The sequence below is a fragment of the Apostichopus japonicus genome, chromosome 13 (genome assembly GCF_037975245.1).
Source record: "Apostichopus japonicus isolate 1M-3 chromosome 13, ASM3797524v1, whole genome shotgun sequence".
Classification (NCBI taxonomy): Eukaryota; Metazoa; Echinodermata; class Holothuroidea; order Aspidochirotida; family Stichopodidae; genus Apostichopus; species Apostichopus japonicus.
Window position 1 is genome coordinate 7,582,803 of NC_092573.1, and position 18,108 is coordinate 7,600,910.

The window sequence follows — 18,108 nt, forward strand, 5'->3', positions numbered from 1 at the left end:
TCATTAACATAAGCATGTTTTAAGACCTAAATTGTAGGCATAATTTAGTGCCTAAGGTGTTACCACTTGACGTCTAACATTTCATTCCTTTCTAGGCACGGACCCCCAGACCACATAAGTGGTAGCCCACTTCAACAACAAAAGGACCACATCTACTCAATATGGAGAACCTGCTTACCAAGTATGAGGTTTATCCAAGTTTCCATTCTTGAGGAGATATCTGGTTTACAAGCAATGCATTCACACAAACAGAAACACACATGACATCATCATTGCATTGGTTTATGATTGCCAAGAAAGCCAAAATGAGCAGAAACAGAATTTCTCTACATTGCAAATTTATTTGTTTCCCCCATACATTCAAAAAAGAGACATTTAAGGTATATAAGGTTGGAAACATTTTGTGAATTAATAATTATCAAACAAGCTCTCTGTACAAAAAGGAAAAAGAAAACTAATCAGGGAAAAGTTGTATTAACACATAATCCAATCACATGATATGTAATGAATCAACTGACATTTCCCAAAGTTTTATGGAAATAAAGTAGAATAGAAATGACCTTTAAAATGGTCAGATTGGGTAAAATTTTTACTACTAATATATGGTTTGCAGTTGCTCTCCATAGGCAAGAAAACTAAGAAGCTGTCAAAATACTACAAATGCCTTAACTTGCATTAAGTTGTTCATTCACTTTCATTATTATTTGTGTCATCTGCAACGGGTCAGATTATTATCAATCTTTGAATGTTTCTGCATTATCAAAGGGCTATCCTTTAAGAAAGTCAATACCCATTCCCCCCACCCTTCCCCCACCACAGACACACTCCAAATCGAACCAATGAATGTTGAATACAACTATGCAAGCTAACATGTAAGCCCCAAGGGTTATGCACCATTAAGTCCAAACTTCTTGATTTCAGGGGCATTGATGGGAAGATCATTTCATTACCCAATCTCACTCGTCTCTATTATGGGATACCTCTACTGATTGCAGGCCTCAAAAGGTCCATGTACCATGAGAAAGCATTTAGACTGGAAATGTTCAAATATTCTGGGCTAGGTACAGTGAAGTCTTTCATTGCATAACAGGCTATGCAAAGTTATTTGAGACCTCTTTGATGGCAAACCCAATTAGGACATGTACAGTCATGTGGTAACTCTTTGATGTTTTGAGCTCAAAAGACGTGCTGTTAATATGGAATAAAATGCTTTCATTGCAGATCCAAATGGGCAGATCATAGGGAAAAATTGATATTTTTAGTTTGCTCATACATAACATGAAACTGAAAACATGGTTATGCTATGTACTTTCTTCTTCTGCAAGTCCTATATTTGCTTTATTGAATTGCAATAGAATCAAGAGACCTTTTCATTTTCATTGACATTCAAATGAGAGAAATAAACTGCCTTTCGATCATGCAAACAAAAACATGGAGATGTGGCAAAAACAAAGAAAACCAAAAAGTGACAATGGTTTAATGTAACACCCTGAAGTATTGGATTGATCAGCGATTAAACATTAATCAATTGAGTGGAAGACAAACGTATTCCACAACACTACTACCTTAAACCTTTATACTTAAATGTCTCCAAACTTAGATTTATCTGCATTATGGCACTCCCCTTCCTCCCTACCCCAAACAAATAATTTTTTGATAAGTTTGATGAAAATGTTGGTTCAGAGTCTGCATCTTCTGTTTACACTTGCCAGAGGTCGCAATTATTTGATCTTCCTCTCAATGATCTCTACATTGAAAAGACAAACCAAAAATATGATATTAATTTTGCTGCTGCCATCATAAATTGTTGTCAAAATTGAACAAATATGTCCTTATGATACAGGCTCTTGCAGAAACTTGAGGATTTGTTTCAAACCTCTTTGTCCTTTCTACATTTTACTAACATGCCATGTGACGCATGGATAGACAGTCAGTCTTAGCAGGCTAAGACACTAACACACCAGTACCGTATGATCTGGCTTATTCATCATCTCCTCATTGTCCATTCACACTAAAGGGTGGTCAATGAAATCAGCACAACTCCCCCACCCCCACCTTCATAACAAGATAAAATTGACTAGTGAATATAACAAAGACTCAACGCCAAAAGATATAATAAAAAGTGTTTTCATCTTTTACCTTGAAATAATATCTATAAAGATTTAAATGAAAATGCACTTTGATGCTAAAAATTTCCTATCAAACAAATTACAGAATATTTCAAATGAACAGGACTCAGTTTGGGATTCAGTAACAGCCTGCACACATATGGGCAGTTTAAAAAGCAATTTTACAAATTTATTGTCAAATCTGAGGCATTCTCTGAAACAATGTTAGGATGAAGATCAAACGTTGACATTAGTTTACCGAGCAGAATTGCTTGTGGTCATACACAGTGAAACAAAGAAAGTACCATATATCATCATATCTCTAAAGGAAGAGATTGTTTCTGAAAACTCCTTAGCATATAAACGGAACTGTTAACTTCAGTCGAATGACACAACCAATGCACAATAACTGTGCAAGGCAGATACAGAGGACTTCATTTATATAGCCTAATAAAATGCACTTAGTTTCATTAGATTAACAAAATATAAGACAAGAACTCTGGAATGCATCAAGAAGAAAATAAATACAAACAGGCAAAATGTCAGCAACCTGCCATGCTACTGACACACTTCAATACCATCATGTGTCATCAGATCCCAGTCGTTACATAGGGCAAATGCATGGCTTCATACTAAACATGGATAGTTTGAACATTCACATTGCACCCCGCTAGTTTAGCTTAATATAATGTGACAATACTTAGGGCAGTCATACCACAACACTAAATGAAGTCAATCTCTGGGTGATTGCATGGTTATAACTACACAACTAAATGAAACCACTGCTGGTGATTGCATGGTTATCACTACACCGTTACATGAAACGTTTGCTGGTGATTGTATTGTTATGACTATACTCTTACATGTAACGTTTGCTGGTGATTGCATGGTTATCACAACACTGCTACATGAAACCCCTGCTGGTGATTGCATGGTTATCACAACACAACTACATGAAACCCCTGCTGGTGATTGCATGGTTATCACAACACTGCTACATGAAACGTTTGCTGGTGATTGCATGGTTATCACAACACAACTACATGAAACCCCTGCTGGTGATTGCATGGTTATCACTATACCATTACATGAAACGTTTACTGGTGATTGCATGGTTATCACTATACTGTTACATGTAACGTTTGCTGGTGATTGCATGGTTATCACTACACCATTACGAGAAAGGTTTGCTGGTGATTGCATGGTTATCACTATACTGTTACATGTAACGTTTGCTGGTGATTGCATGGTTATCACTATACCATAACATGAAACGTTTGCAGGTGATTGAATGGTTATCACTACACCATTACATGAAACGTTTGCTGGTGATTGCATGGTTATCACTATACCATTACATATAAAGTTTGCTGGTGATTGCATGGTTATCACAACACCGTTACATGAAACGTTCGCTGGTGATTGCATGGTTATCACAACACCGTTACATGTAAAGTTTGCTGGTGATTGCATGGTTATCACTACACAATTACATGAAACGTTTGCTGGTGATTGCATGGTTATCACAACACTGTTACATGTAAAGTTTGCTGGTGATTGCATGGTTATCACTACACCATTACATGAAACGTTTGCTGGTGATTGCATGGTTATCACTACACCATTATATGAAAAGGTTGCTGGTGATTGCATGGTTATCACTACACCATTACATGAAACCACTGCTGGTGATTGCATGGTTATCACTACACCATTACATGAAACGTTTGCTGGTGATTACATGGTTATCCCTATACCATTACATGAAACGTTTGCTGGTGATTGCATGGTTATCACAACACTGTTACATGTAAAGTTTGCTGGTGATTGCATGGTTATCACTACACCATTACATGAAATGTTTGCTGGTGATTGCATGGTTATCACTACACTGTTACATGTAAAGTTTGCTGTTGATTGCATGGTTATCACTATACCATTACATGAAACGTTTGCTGGTGATTGCATGGTTATCACTACACCATTACGAGAAAGGTTTGCTGGTGATTGCATGGTTATCACTATACTGTTACATGTAACGTTTGCTGGTGATTGCATGGTTATCACTATACCATAACATGAAACGTTTGCAGGTGATTGAATGGTTATCACTACACCATTACATGAAACGTTTGCTGGTGATTGCATGGTTATCACTATACCATTACATGTAAAGTTTGCTGGTGATTGCAGGGTTATCACAACACCGTTACATGAAACGTTCGCTGGTGATTGCATGGTTATCACAACACCGTTACATGTAAAGTTTGCTGGTGATTGCATGGTTATCACTACACAATTACATGAAACGTTTGCTGGTGATTGCATGGTTATCACAACACTGTTACATGTAAAGTTTGCTGGTGATTGCATGGTTATCACTACACCATTACATGAAACGTTTGCTGGTGATTGCATGGTTATCACTACACCATTATATGAAAAGTTTGCTGGTGATTGAATGGTTATCACTACACCATTACATGAAACCACTGCTGGTGATTGCATGGTTATCACTACACCATTACATGAAACGTTTGCTGGTGATTACATGGTTATCCCTATACCATTACATGAAACGTTTGCTGGTGATTGCATGGTTATCACAACACTGTTACATGTAAAGTTTGCTGATGATTGCATGGTTATCACTACACCATTACATGAAATGTTTGCTGGTGATTGCATGGTTATCACTACACTGTTACATGTAAAGTTTGCTGTTGATTGCATGGTTATCACTATACCATTACATGAAACGTTTGCTGGTGATTGCATGGTTATCACTATACCATAACATGAAACCACTGCTGTTGATTGCATGGTTATCACTACACCACTATATGAACCATCACCGTTAATTGCATGGTTATCACTACACCATTACATGAAACGTTTGCTGGTGATTGCATGGTTATCACTATACCATTACATGAAACCACTGCTGTTGATTGCATGGTTATCACTACACCACTATATGAACCATCACCGTTAATTGCATGGTTATCACTACACAACTGACAATATGTTGTGCAGTCACACCACATCAAAGTATCCCTCGTGATGTATATAACCAGCAGTCCTAACCGACAACTTGATGAGTTGTGACACTGCCAACTATCAGCAGTGATGTCACAGTGAAATTGACATGGGTCTGTAATCTTCCAGCTAACGGTTACATGAGCAGAGACAAACTATCCCAATTAATGGGCAGAGGGAGGAGCAGTGACAGGAACTATCCCAGTTCATTGTAAGGGAAGCTCCAGGTATATTCAAACATCTACATTCACTTTCAGAACTATTGGTGAACTAAGCCATGGTGTCACCGCATTAAAGATTTGCATGATAGTTGAAAGATAAATGTCAAGTTAAAGGTGTTTTTTTTAATTATTATTAGTCAATGTACAATTATACTACATAGCTTGCATAAGGCAATTTAAAAACCAGGACCCCAATCATCAAAAGAATCCTGCTAACAATTTTTTTTTACTAAAGTAAACTGATTACATTCTTGTCTGAATGCCCCAATTTCAGATAACTTTCACTTTTCACAGGAAGTTGATCTCTGAGGTCTGTGATAGTGTTGACCAGACTACTTAATATGAAGTGCAAGCAAACAGTATTGGTGATAGAAACGTTAAACATGTGACAGTAATAAAACTTGATTCAATCACACATCACACCCTATTACATCACTTGAGACAAAGCACTTCACCTTCATTAACTACAGCAGTTGATGCCACAATAGATATGGTGTGAGATCTAGACACTTTCTGGTTATCAAATGGGTGGTATTAAACACTCATCTCATGTAACAAAAGCGCTCAAGACCAAACAAAACAATGCGATTTTCTCTCCTGATGGCTTGGTGAACATAGATATTCAAGATAATACAAAAACAGAAAATATTTGCACAACAAGAAGGCTTTGTTTGAGAGAAAAAACTTGAAATTGTCCATGTCACATAAAATCTACAAGATGACAAAGGCTTAATCATGCCTACATAAAGTGTGTCCATGAAAAGTTAGCATATATTGAGTGTTGAAAAATCTATTGCTGAATTGAACATTCCGTTGTTATAATTGCAAAAAAAGTTCCTCTTAAATCGATAGGTCGTCTACATCCTGCTCACAGTAGAAAGTGACCGAATAAAGTGATCATTTCAGAACCTAAGCAACACAGACGTACTTGCTTTCAACCGTCTGACATGTGACAGACATCCGTTTGGAAGAAAACAGACAGACAAGAAAAGACTACTTTTCAGTGAACCTAAATCTGTTTTGGATTGAATTAGAACAGCAGATTATAACACCTTGACTACCAGACTTGTAAACACTATGCTACTATTAGTAGACTGAAGTAATGTCATTTAACCCATCACTAGGTAATGGTTGTTATCTAGCATATCAATCTACCCCTAGCTGTGGTTGACCAGCTGCAGCTTTAATATCAGTTATTAGTCAGCTTCATATAGCTTTGTGTAGCTGTTCAAGATATTTATGGTTGAGCAGAAGCAGTAAATCCTCCACTCTGAATCAGGTATTATTCAGCTACATATAGCTATGTGTAGCTGTTCAAGACATCTGTGGTAAAGCAGCAGCCTTTAATTCTCCACCACTCAGTATCAGGTAATATTCAGCTACATATAGCTATGTGTAGCTGTTCAAGACATCTGTGGTAAAGCAGCAGCCTTTAATTCTCCACCACTCAGTATCAGTTATTAGTCAGCTACATATAGCTATGTGTAGCTGTTCAAGATATTTATGGTTGAGCAGAAGCAGTAAATCCTCCACTCTGAATCAGGTATCATTCAGCTATATATAGCTTTGTGTAGCTGTTCAGATATTTATGGTTGAACAGAAGCCATAAATCCTCCACTCTGAATCAGGTATTATTCAGCTACATATAGCTATGTGTAGCTGTTCAAGACATCTGTGGTAAAGCAGCAGCCATAAATCCTCCACTCTGAATCAGGTATTATTCAGCTACATATAGCTGTGTAGCTGTTCAAGATATTTATGGTTGAGCAGAAACCATAAATCCTCCACTCTGAATCAGGTATTCAGCTACATATAGCTATGTGTAGCTGTTCAAGACATCTGTGGTAAAGCAGCAGCCTTTCATCCTCCTCCAATCAGAACTGGTAACCAATCAGCTAAATGTAGCTATCTGTAGCTGTAGAAGGCATTGTGACAGAGCAGCAACAGCAGTTATTCACCAAACCAATGTCTTTTAAGTCTACTAAGGCTCTGGACATCATCACTTTGTATGACAATACCATGTACGATCCACTCCTCTCCCATACAAGACTTGTCTCGTTCCAATTACAATATTCACCCATAAGGTACTTGATCCTGGTGCACTTTTGAGCAAATACTAAATTAATAAAATGAAAGGACAAGTTGAATCCAAGTGATGCATTCAGTTAAGTTTGGCACCTTAAGTAAGATACAAGACAACACTTGACAGTCTCCTTTAGTCAGATTTTTTTTCTTGTTCAATTTTTTACATGTCAGCTATTACAAGTCCCTCGTAAAAAGAGGGACTGTCTTGAGACTTGAAAGAAAAAATTTGAAAGGTTTGAATCAAGGATAGAGCATCCGGTTGGTACTTTCTTATCACAGATACAGGGATGATAGTCGAGATGGCTACAGCTTTACCGGCATCATTTCCTGCGGCTAGAGCTCTTCTTCTTCTTCCTCTTAAAGCAGCAACACCTACAAGCGAAATAAAAAACATGATATCACATCTGAAAATACAGTCTGACAAGTACAGTAACTGCCTCTTCTAGTTCCGTCCTTTCTGTGTACAATAGTGTAGGGTCTGTTAGGGGTTACCTACACAGCCATTTAAACACATGTTATCAGGGACACTCTAATCATGCCACAGTACCACTACTGATATAATAAACTGTAAACTCAGTTATAGAATGTACAATTCCATTCATAGACTCTACATCAAACAGCTGCATACATTACTTCCTAGCAGGTCTGTCACAGAACACTCCAACTTGGTTAGTAAGGCTACTAACCTTCTGGATAAAGTACTGATGCATTTTCAATTAACATCTGCACAGTTCTCAAAAAAATGTATAAGATCAAGTGGCACCCAGTCTAGTTGACTCTCTAAGTCAGGTGCCACCCAAAATCCTGGCTAATGGGGGGGGGGGGGGTGGGGTGGGAGAACAGGGAAGGAAAAGGTAAGTTGTCCTCTTGTAATTTGCAGAATTGGGGATAACTTACTTAAGGCAATGCTTACCTTCTGGACATTACTAATTACTTCTTGTGACCACAAATGAACTTTAATGGACACAGAAAACAATAGGGCTCTTGTATTCATTAAGGTGGATTCACATACCATGAAGTATGATATTAAACCACAATGTACTTTCTAAATAATAAATTTTACAAGCCAGGGCATCACAGACAAACAGACATATATATGCAGACAAACACACAATCGGGTAGATTCCTTTTTGCCTTGAGAAGGGAATAAAGCATCTCCAGTGGTGACTACTTCTTACTACTCAAGTCAAAAGGATAGAATAAACAGATCACAACATCCATTCTAGCTAGAAATTTGATTTTGGCAGTAGAGGCTTGAGCAGCTACAGTACCGCTTTTAAGTAAATTGGAAGAGATTAGCGCGATTCAGCGCAAAACGCAGCTTAACTGTACTTAACCGCGCTCCAAATAAAGGAACGCGATTTCCCCGCGTTCCAAACAAAGGAACGCGAATTCCCCTCGCTCGCTATTCACCACCGACACAATGGGAGTGAACCGATCGATACAACGCTATTCATAGCGTGGAGGTAGTGTAAACCTATCGCTTGTAACCAACACCCGTTATAAACATCACAATTTTAAACGAAGTTTACCAACTTTGACGGAAAGAAAGTTTAATCGAGAATAGTTTCGTGTTGAAGGGCAAAACCTTTTAATACGTGTTTATTTTATTCCCCGATATGTTCTGGTAACCAGAAGTAATAAAAAGCAAGAAGGAAACTTCGTGTCTTATCCTTTCGCCGTAATATTAACGGACCATTTTTTGTAGTAACATTAGGCCTCGCGTTTTGTGTTGAGTTTAGGCACATTAGGCCAGTGTACGAGTACGAAGTTCAAGACTTCGACTGAAAGTTTTAAACGAGAATAGTTTCGTGTTGAAGGGCAAAACCTTTTTTATACATTTTTATTTTATTCCCCAATATGTTATGGTTACCAGAAGTAATAAAAAGCAAGAAGGAAACTTCGTGCCTTATCCTTTCGGGGTAACATATCATTTTAAGTAGTAACATTAGGCCCCGCGTTTTGTGTGAACTTTAGGCACATTAGGCCAGGAAACGTTGCACTGATTTTATTTTATTTTTTATAGAGTTCTGTTCATAGGCTTACGAATGCGAAGGTTGTCACTAACTGAAAGGAGTTGTAAAGAGAATAATTGTAGTTATATCCTGGAAACCAAAATGAAAAAGAATTCTAAGCACAAATGCTTGTTTAAAAAAAAAAGCAAATTATTATAAAATAAGAATAATCATGCAACATTGTTAAAGCTTAGAAATGCAAACTAAAAAGAAACAAACAGTCTGTATTTTCTGTAAATCTTTTAAATATTCTAAAAGAAAAGTTAGGCACACATTAGGCTAGGAAGCTTTGCACTCACAAAGCAAATAAATTAATACTATAAAAGAAAACAGTACAACAGTGTCACGCTTAGAGAAGCAAACTAAAAGCAACACACTGTCTATTAGACTAGGAAACATTGCACTTACAAAGGCAGCAACATTGAAAAATACAATAAGTAAAATATTAAAATTACCATGCAAGGGATCAAAATTAACATGTAGTTCTTTTTGACTACAGTCTTCAAAGGTTTCACATCAAGAATAACTTAAATATATGATGACAAAAAAAAAGGAAAATGGAATATACCCAAAAATACTGTACTTCAAGATTTGACTGCCATTGCTAAGTATCTCTTAGCATTTCTGTTGGCTGTGTCCATCTTTTTAACGCACTGTCCCCAAACTCTTTTCTGAATGTGAAGTGGTACATGAAACTGCTCCATAATACATTTCCTAATTGCAAATACCCTATCCTTATTAAGTGCATTTTTCTTAATCCCATTAACATTACAATTTAAAAGCTCATATGGTGTAAATATTTTACGCATTAAATATCTGGCAAGACCACATGGATCTCCCTGTTCAGAAAGAGACGACAGCACAACTTCAGGTCTTATTTCTGTTATGACGGAGGATAAGTTTACTTTAAATAGTTGGCAACATTTTGAAGAAATAATAAAGTGTTACTAAGCGTTTCTTGTGTGAATTTTTTATATAAATTACCATTGGTTCCAGCAGAATGAAAAGAAAAAAGAACTTCCACCCAACAAATTTGAAGCAGGGCCGGTTAAATTCAAAACATGTTTCTCGTCCGCGCAATTGATGAGCCTCCTTTTTTCCTGATTCCCCAGTTTCTTTTCGGATTACAAGAAATCTAAACTATCCTTAAAAATTATTTTGTAAAGGTTGGAACATATTCCAAACTAGTAGCAGTGCATGAAAAGAAGAAAAATGGCCGCCCGTTTTTTTTCAGATCTCAGTACGAGAAACATGTATTTTATTTGGATACTATAGAACAGCTTTTGTTCCCTAGCTGTATGTCGATTTTTTATAAAACCTTCATGAAAATTAACAGACTTGTTTGAAAATGGATTTTGAAGCTCAGTCGACAATTTAAGAAATGCTTACCGTTAAATACTGGCGTCAAGCAATACATTTCGAATTTATTCCAATAAAGATCCGCAAAGGATAAAAATGATGATTAGAGCTTACTAAAGAGAAATAGAAACTGCATGTACATGGTCATTTTAAGTATCCAAGTACTAAAGAGATCGAGTTCACCGAAACATCCCTTTTCCCTATGGCCTGAGGAAAACCGTCTTTTATAAATTATAGTAGGCCTACCATACAGTACTTTACATTTGAAACAAAAGTTACTTCTACAACACACAGAATTTGTGTGTGTCGCAATAGTTTAAGTTTTAACCGCGCAGTACACTACCATTCATAATTTGCATATTACACCAAAAGTTATAACTTGGCGTCCAGATGGCGGGAAAATGTACAATCATGTACAATTTGTTGTGTCGTTGCCATGGTGCAATGAACTTGGGCAAGTTGCCAAGTTCGAATGTCGATGACCTACTTATGTTCCGTGACCAATGTCAATGGGAATTCTGTGTGTAAAAACTCGGGTTTTCCACGTGCAATATATATAGAAGTTATACGTAAGCGGAACGAATTCGGGGCGGCTCGTTGATTGTGAGGAAGCACTTATCTAATCATCAATTTTTGTGAAAAATATCGTACGTTTTTTAGAAAATGTACAATCATGTACAATTTGTTGTGTTGTTCCCATGGTGCAATGAACTTGGGCAAGTTGCCAAGTTCGAATGTCGATGACCTACTTATGTTCCGTGACCAATGTCAATGGGAATTCTGTGTGTAAAAACTCGGGTTTTCGACGTGCAATATATATAGAAGTTATACGTAAGCGGAGCGAATTCGGGGCGGCTCGTTGATTGTATTGTACGTTGAATTTAAACAGTATAAGATATGTTTATACACTATCCCTTCCCTTGGCCGAGTATAAACCCTCGGTCTTCTTTCTACCGGCGACGATCGATATTCTTTTGTTACCGGATTGGAAGGAATTAAGTAGGATTACAGCCATTGACCGTCTGACGGTAACAATGAACTTCACACTTTTAGCTGGCATGAATAGAATTAGGGAAGCCTTCCGACGGAATCTGCGCTCTGATAAACAGTTCCCCGCAATTAACTGCATTTCAATGCGGGTTTTAACAAAAGATAGAGCGCGGTTTAAATGCACAGAGCGCGATTAAGAGCGCGGTTTTCTCATTTACTTAAAAGCGGTACTGTATGTTTGTGGATGGCAGGGGTCCATTTTTGTAAGTTGGGCATCCATGGTGCCCCAAGACATGCAGAAGTAATTTTATCCAAAAATTAAGTAGATGTAAGTATATTTATCTCTACAATTAAGAACCCAAACACTGAAATACTGCATTTACTGCCAGTCAATAATCATATGTCTCAAACCATATTCAGCACAAGCACATTTCATACAGAGATTTCCTTGTGCTATCCTGGTGAGTCAATTTACTCTCAACCATTAATTTTAACCTGACATTGTCATTGGTGCTTCAGTGTTTCATTGCAGTTACACATGTCATGCACTTTAGAATTGTTTGCAAACTTTCCTTTCAAATATGGTTCATAATATTGTCAAAGAGTGATAGAGGTGCTTTATTATTCAGTTTTTTGTTTCCTTCAACTGCCTCAATGAATCTGCTCCCAAACCAGTGAAGATAGAGAAAGTATAAGAGTTTGAACAAGAGGGGGCCTTTGAGGAGATTCATGTTTGATTTTCTTGACTTACTTTGTGTCTTCCACCACATCTACCTCTGGAGGTGCTATCGGTGCATGAGACTGACCCGCAGTAAAATCATCTGGGCCCAGGTCCCCATTTGTTGAGCTCACCACCTGGACTGAGCCATGTCTGTCCATGGCTCCTGGTGGCTGTAAGTTAGGATGTCTGTGTGGTTGATCTGGCCAAGCTTTCTTATCTGGTTGTGCCTAAGAAGAAGAAGAAAAACACAGACCCCTAGTACTTTGATGCTCTGTGAATCGGTTAAAACAGGTATTGTAAGGTATCGCATTGGTTTCATGCATAGAGCATTTAGTTAAAAATGTGATTACAAATATGACAGAATCCTTAAGGGCAAAGTTGTCAAGATGAAACCTTAATTTCCATGAAGTCTACTGCAACAAACAGAAACTAGCTTAAAGAGCATTTCCTAGCAAACATTTATGTTCAAGAGTGCAATCATAGTTGTCTAGACTAGTGTAGCTCCATGGTATGGCTTTACATTTATTATTCAACAGCATAACTATTGAAATATATGTAAATAGGTGTCTCAAGGTTAACAACCAAAATGTTTATTTATAAATATTATCATAAAGATGTAACTAAAAGGTTAATAAATGGTTTAAGGAATAAATGGCTGAAATCTGGTCTACTGACAGGTATGGAAACTCAAAATGAAACAAAAACTGTTAGCAAACTGCTTATCCACTAAAGAGCCTCTGTAAGAGAATGTGTAAAGGTAAGTGGCCTTCGGAAGAAGATCCAGCTAGGATCGAATGTCAGGCCCACTTACTTTTACACAGGTAAGGAAACTGTCAGTCACTTTCAGGCTAGTGACATCACTGCCACATATGTTACACTGTATGCTACACATTTGTTCAGTCAATGTGTCAGTAGCTACCATAGCTCTTAAACTTGGTAAATGATGCTACTTCTGAAGCACATCATCCTTTGTTTATCTCTTCACTAGCTATGCTCGAGAGCATTTTAGAATGGTCAGAGCCCATGTATGGTGGTTACTGTAAGCTTACATAAGAGATGCGTTTCATGCACCAAAATAAAGTATAAATGCCTAACAAGCTGTCTCTGCAATGATTTTAGGCTACAAAAAAAAACGGTAACTTTTGTAACTCATGTGAAAATCAGTGTCAAACTTTCAAAGAGTTGCCCAAGAGATCTGGCAGCAGAAGAGGAAAAAACCATGTTGCAGTCAAGCACCACAATATCTCAATAAGTAGTATATGTATTGAGATAAAGCAACACACTTGTTATAATGACACTCCCCCTCCCCCTACCCTTTAGTGTAGATTTGAATGACCAGTTTTATAATCCTATCAACTATGTTGTAGGTGTAACAATAACAGTAGCAAGTACTATGCTAAGTCATCATCCATACAAATCTCTTTTAATTGTAAAATGACTCAAGATGTTTGATAAAAGAATAGCTCCAGATTTGCGTTCTTTTTCCCCTTACCCTTGAAGGTCTGTTGGACTGATCTCTATGACCGGTGTGTGAATCCTTGGGTGTGGAGGATGTGCCATCACTCGGGCTTACTGGAATATGAGTAGCCTAATCAAGAAAGAAAGAGCATCAGCCATTATTAGTTCACTTGTAGATGCATGGTCAGTGATGATGATTAGAAATCTACTAATCAAACCGGAAACATTTCTTGCTTGGTGAAATAATTGGGCTTAATTTCAGCTCACAAGATAGTAACTGCCACAGGAAAATAAATCTAGAATGGCAAAATAAATTGAGAATCTGAAAAACGTTGTTATTCTGTGCATGTCTGATATCCCTTCAATCAGTCTTTCACCAGGAAAGTGGTCATTTACGGTCCCTACTTTACATATTCCCCATTACTTTACGACTGTCTTGATATTGGAGCAATCATGGTTATCATCAGTGTGTTCAATGTCTGTCAATTGGAGAACTACAGAAATGGTGTAGCAATTCTTTTATAGCTCAATATTAAGTATACCAGACAAAGTTGTGGTTGCTGCTGGATCAACAAAATAACTACAATGTGAGTGAATCACAGAAAAAAAAGCTCAGAGAAGTAATTATACGTTCACTGACAAAATTAGTGACACTATATCCCGGGTCATTGAACCTGGATGGTACTCCAGAAACAAGTTTCTAACCAATTCTCTAATATCACTGGGAAAGGTATGTCTCTCATAAATACTTACAAACTGTTTCCCAGACCAGTCAAACTCTTTTGCATCATGTGGGTAGCCTTTACTTGATTGCAAATCTTGAAAGAGCTTCCTCAAGTAATTGTAGTCAGGCTGTTCAAAGAAATCTAATCGCCTCACATAACGAAGGTACGTCGCTAGCTCCTCTGGAAGAGCAATGGGAGAAAAGAAACCATCTGAATTGAACATCTCTGACCTATCTATGAGCTGGATTTATATCATTTACTTACATTATATGAGGCCTGTTTTTGTTCCAAAAATTGATAACCTTAAGTTACTATCTGAACGCATTCTAGAGATGGCCTGACACTAAATAGCAGTAGTATTTGTGTACTTGCTATATGGGCTGTGACTCAGTAACAGAAGTATTTGTGCATATATGATAGAGATGGACTGACACTCAGTAACAGTAGTATCTGCATACTTGCTAGAGATTTGCTGTATTAGCAGTATTTGCATACTTGCTAGAAATGGACTGACACTCAGTAACAGCAATATTTGCATACTTGCTAGAGATTTGCTGAAGCTCAGTAAGAGCAGTATTTGCATACTTGCTAGAGATGGACTGGCACTCATTAACAACAATATTTGCATACTTGCTAGAGATGGTCCTTCTCTAGCATATATGCACAGATGCAGATTTTCAGCCTTCAGTCAGCATTATAAGTAATGTAGGCAACACTGCTCTTCATTGCAAGCTGTGATATTTCACAATACGTAAAACAATGGGGTTATTGAAAGGAATTTTTCATATCTAGATTATTTCAACCTGCAAAGGAGTCTTAATAGGGGAATAGTTAAGCCTACTATGCCATAAGTGTTTTTTGGCCTAAATTATACTTATTTCACCTCATATTACCAGACCAACTGTCTGTTGTAATAGTTTAATCTGGGGTTCACTAGTCAAACTTACCACTGACTGAGGTAATAGGTATGTACACATTTTGTAAAAGTTCAGTCTCCCTATTTCTCTCTTTTCAATCGCTACCATTTGTGATCTTTTTGTTTACATAGAAAATATTTTTTCTCATAAACTCAACACACTATAAGTTGCATAAATTTGAAGTTAACCATCTAAAGGGTTCACAAAATAATAAAACACTCAAGTTGAGGTGTGATCAAAATGAAAGTATGAAAGGCATTGCCTCAAATTCAAAAGCTCATTTTATGGGCAAAGCTGGTATATATAGATAAGCATACAAAGCTAGTATATAAGCATACATAGCTGGTAAATATAACCATACAAACCTGGTATACATATATAAGCATACAAAGCTATGTATGTTATGACTGTATGCAGATGTTTTTGTTGCACAATCAGCAGTGTTAGCTTGTATGCTGACAACACAATAACTCTGAAACTGATGTCACATTACTTACTGTTTACTTATTGATATCATATATTGACATAAGGCAAACAATGGATAATAACACAGCCATTAATATAACTGACCTGGCCAATTTTCGCAGAGGGCTTCGATGGGCGTATTCCGCTTTGTGTCTCCTATCTTTTGATATCTTTCCTTGAGAGTGTCGGCCTATTATAGCGAAAGAGATATACAAGTTGATTGGCAATTGAGTCATAGTTACATTTGACATACACAGTACATCGGGTGTAAGTTACTTTTAAATATGCATAACATTGATTAAGGGTTAGTTTCATTGCAGATCGCTGAATCAAACTCATATATGCAGTTTGGTATAAAATTAGGAATGTTGCTCTGTAAAGTTTCACACTACTTCTTTGTGAATAACAGGTGGATACAGCCGTCGAGTATGAAAGTTATCCTAGCATTACTTTCTAGTTATTGTGATAATGTAATAAAGTTGATACACGCCAATTGTGAATGGTTATCCTAGCTTTACTTTGTAGAAGCGAGTACTGGATCAAAACTACAGGATGAAATGTTTACTGAAGGTAATTAGTGCGGTATTGAAGCCAAAGGATTTGTACCAACAAAGTCTTCGGCTTTTGAGTACAGCATTCCTGCATGTTGCCATGTAGGACAAATCTAACCTTAATAGAAATTATCGGTGTATTTCGTGATCTGCATTATAGTCATTGCCGACTTTGCAATCCACGGTGCCCCTCACAATTTTGCAAGGTCGGTAAGAGTGACTCTATAGGTTTCCCTTTCGGGAAACCAGAAAGTAACAATCTTCACAAAATACAACCCTCAGTCTGATCTTCTATTATGTGTAGTAATATTACCTTTAAACCTTGCCATGGTAAGCTACCCCTTAGGAAGTACATAAACATATGACCTAATGCCTCCAAATCATCCCTTCTGCTTTGCTCTGTGGAAATGAAAATAGAGAAAAGGAATGCTACAATTTTAAGCCACAAATCTTAATATAATACCAAGAGGACCAAAGTGCTATTTGCAGATAAACTTCACTTGCCGCTGGTCCATTGCAGCACTCCAGCAGATCTCATGTTACCTGTTTGCGTATTTATCCCGAGATTGAACATTATTTACTGAAACTAGTAACGATCTATGAATGATTGAGAAGAGAGGAGAGTAGATAAACCTTTCTTTACCTGCCCTACAATGAATAAAACACCTTTTGTCACCTGCAAGAAAGTTTTGTCTTTGTACGATACTGGAGATACCATTAAATACTCATTAAAAAGGCAACATCATAAGTTCTTAGAACTGAGGCTGCAGCATGTTTGACTTAACATCTGTTACCACTCAGTATGTAACATACATGCACAAGTAACAGTAAATAACATGTACAAGTAACATTTGTTACCACTCAGTAAGTAACATCTATAAGTAACATCTGTTACCACGAGTAACAGCTGTTACCACTCATTGAGTAACATGTACGAGTAACGTCTGTTACCACTCACTAACATGTATGAGTTACATCTGTTACCATTCACTAAGTAACTGGTCAGTAACATCTATTACCACTCTGAAAGTAACATGTACAAGTAACATATGTTACCACTTAGTAGGTTACATGTATGAGTAATTTATGTTACCACGACTAACATCTGTTACCACTAATTGAGTAACATGTACGAGTAACATCTGTTACCCACTCAGTAACATGTATGAGTAACATGTTACCACAAGTATCATCTGTTACCACTCATTGAGTAACATGTACGAATAACGTCTGTTACCACTCAGTAACATGTATGAGTAACATGTTACCACGAGTAACATCTGTTACCACTCATTGAGTAACATGTACGAGTAACGTCTGTTACCAGTCAGTAACATGTATGAGTAACATGTTACCACGAGTAACATCTGTTACCACTCATTGAGTAACATGTACGAGTAACGTCTGTTACCACTCAGTAACATGTATGAGTAACATGTTACCACAAGTAACAT

The 18,108-nt window shown here is 37.2% G+C and overlaps 1 protein-coding gene across 5 annotated transcripts in view; it reads right to left on the reverse strand.

Moving 5' to 3' along the window:
* Nucleotides 1-321: 321 nt before the first annotated feature.
* Nucleotides 322-18,108, reverse strand: part of LOC139978836 (casein kinase I-like) — a 50,642-nt gene continuing 32,855 nt past the window's right edge. For all 5 annotated transcript variants that reach the window (XM_071989360.1, XM_071989358.1, XM_071989361.1 and 2 more), the window contains exons 7-12: nucleotides 16,968-17,053; nucleotides 16,209-16,293; nucleotides 14,750-14,901; nucleotides 14,031-14,126; nucleotides 12,569-12,765; nucleotides 322-7,825 (exon numbers count right to left, since the gene is read on the reverse strand). In XM_071989360.1, the coding sequence (XP_071845461.1) occupies nucleotides 7,774-7,825; nucleotides 12,569-12,765; nucleotides 14,031-14,126; nucleotides 14,750-14,901; nucleotides 16,209-16,293; nucleotides 16,968-17,053 (668 nt within the window). In that variant the 3' untranslated portion in view covers nucleotides 322-7,773. The remainder of the gene's footprint in view (nucleotides 7,826-12,568; nucleotides 12,766-14,030; nucleotides 14,127-14,749; nucleotides 14,902-16,208; nucleotides 16,294-16,967; nucleotides 17,054-18,108) is intronic.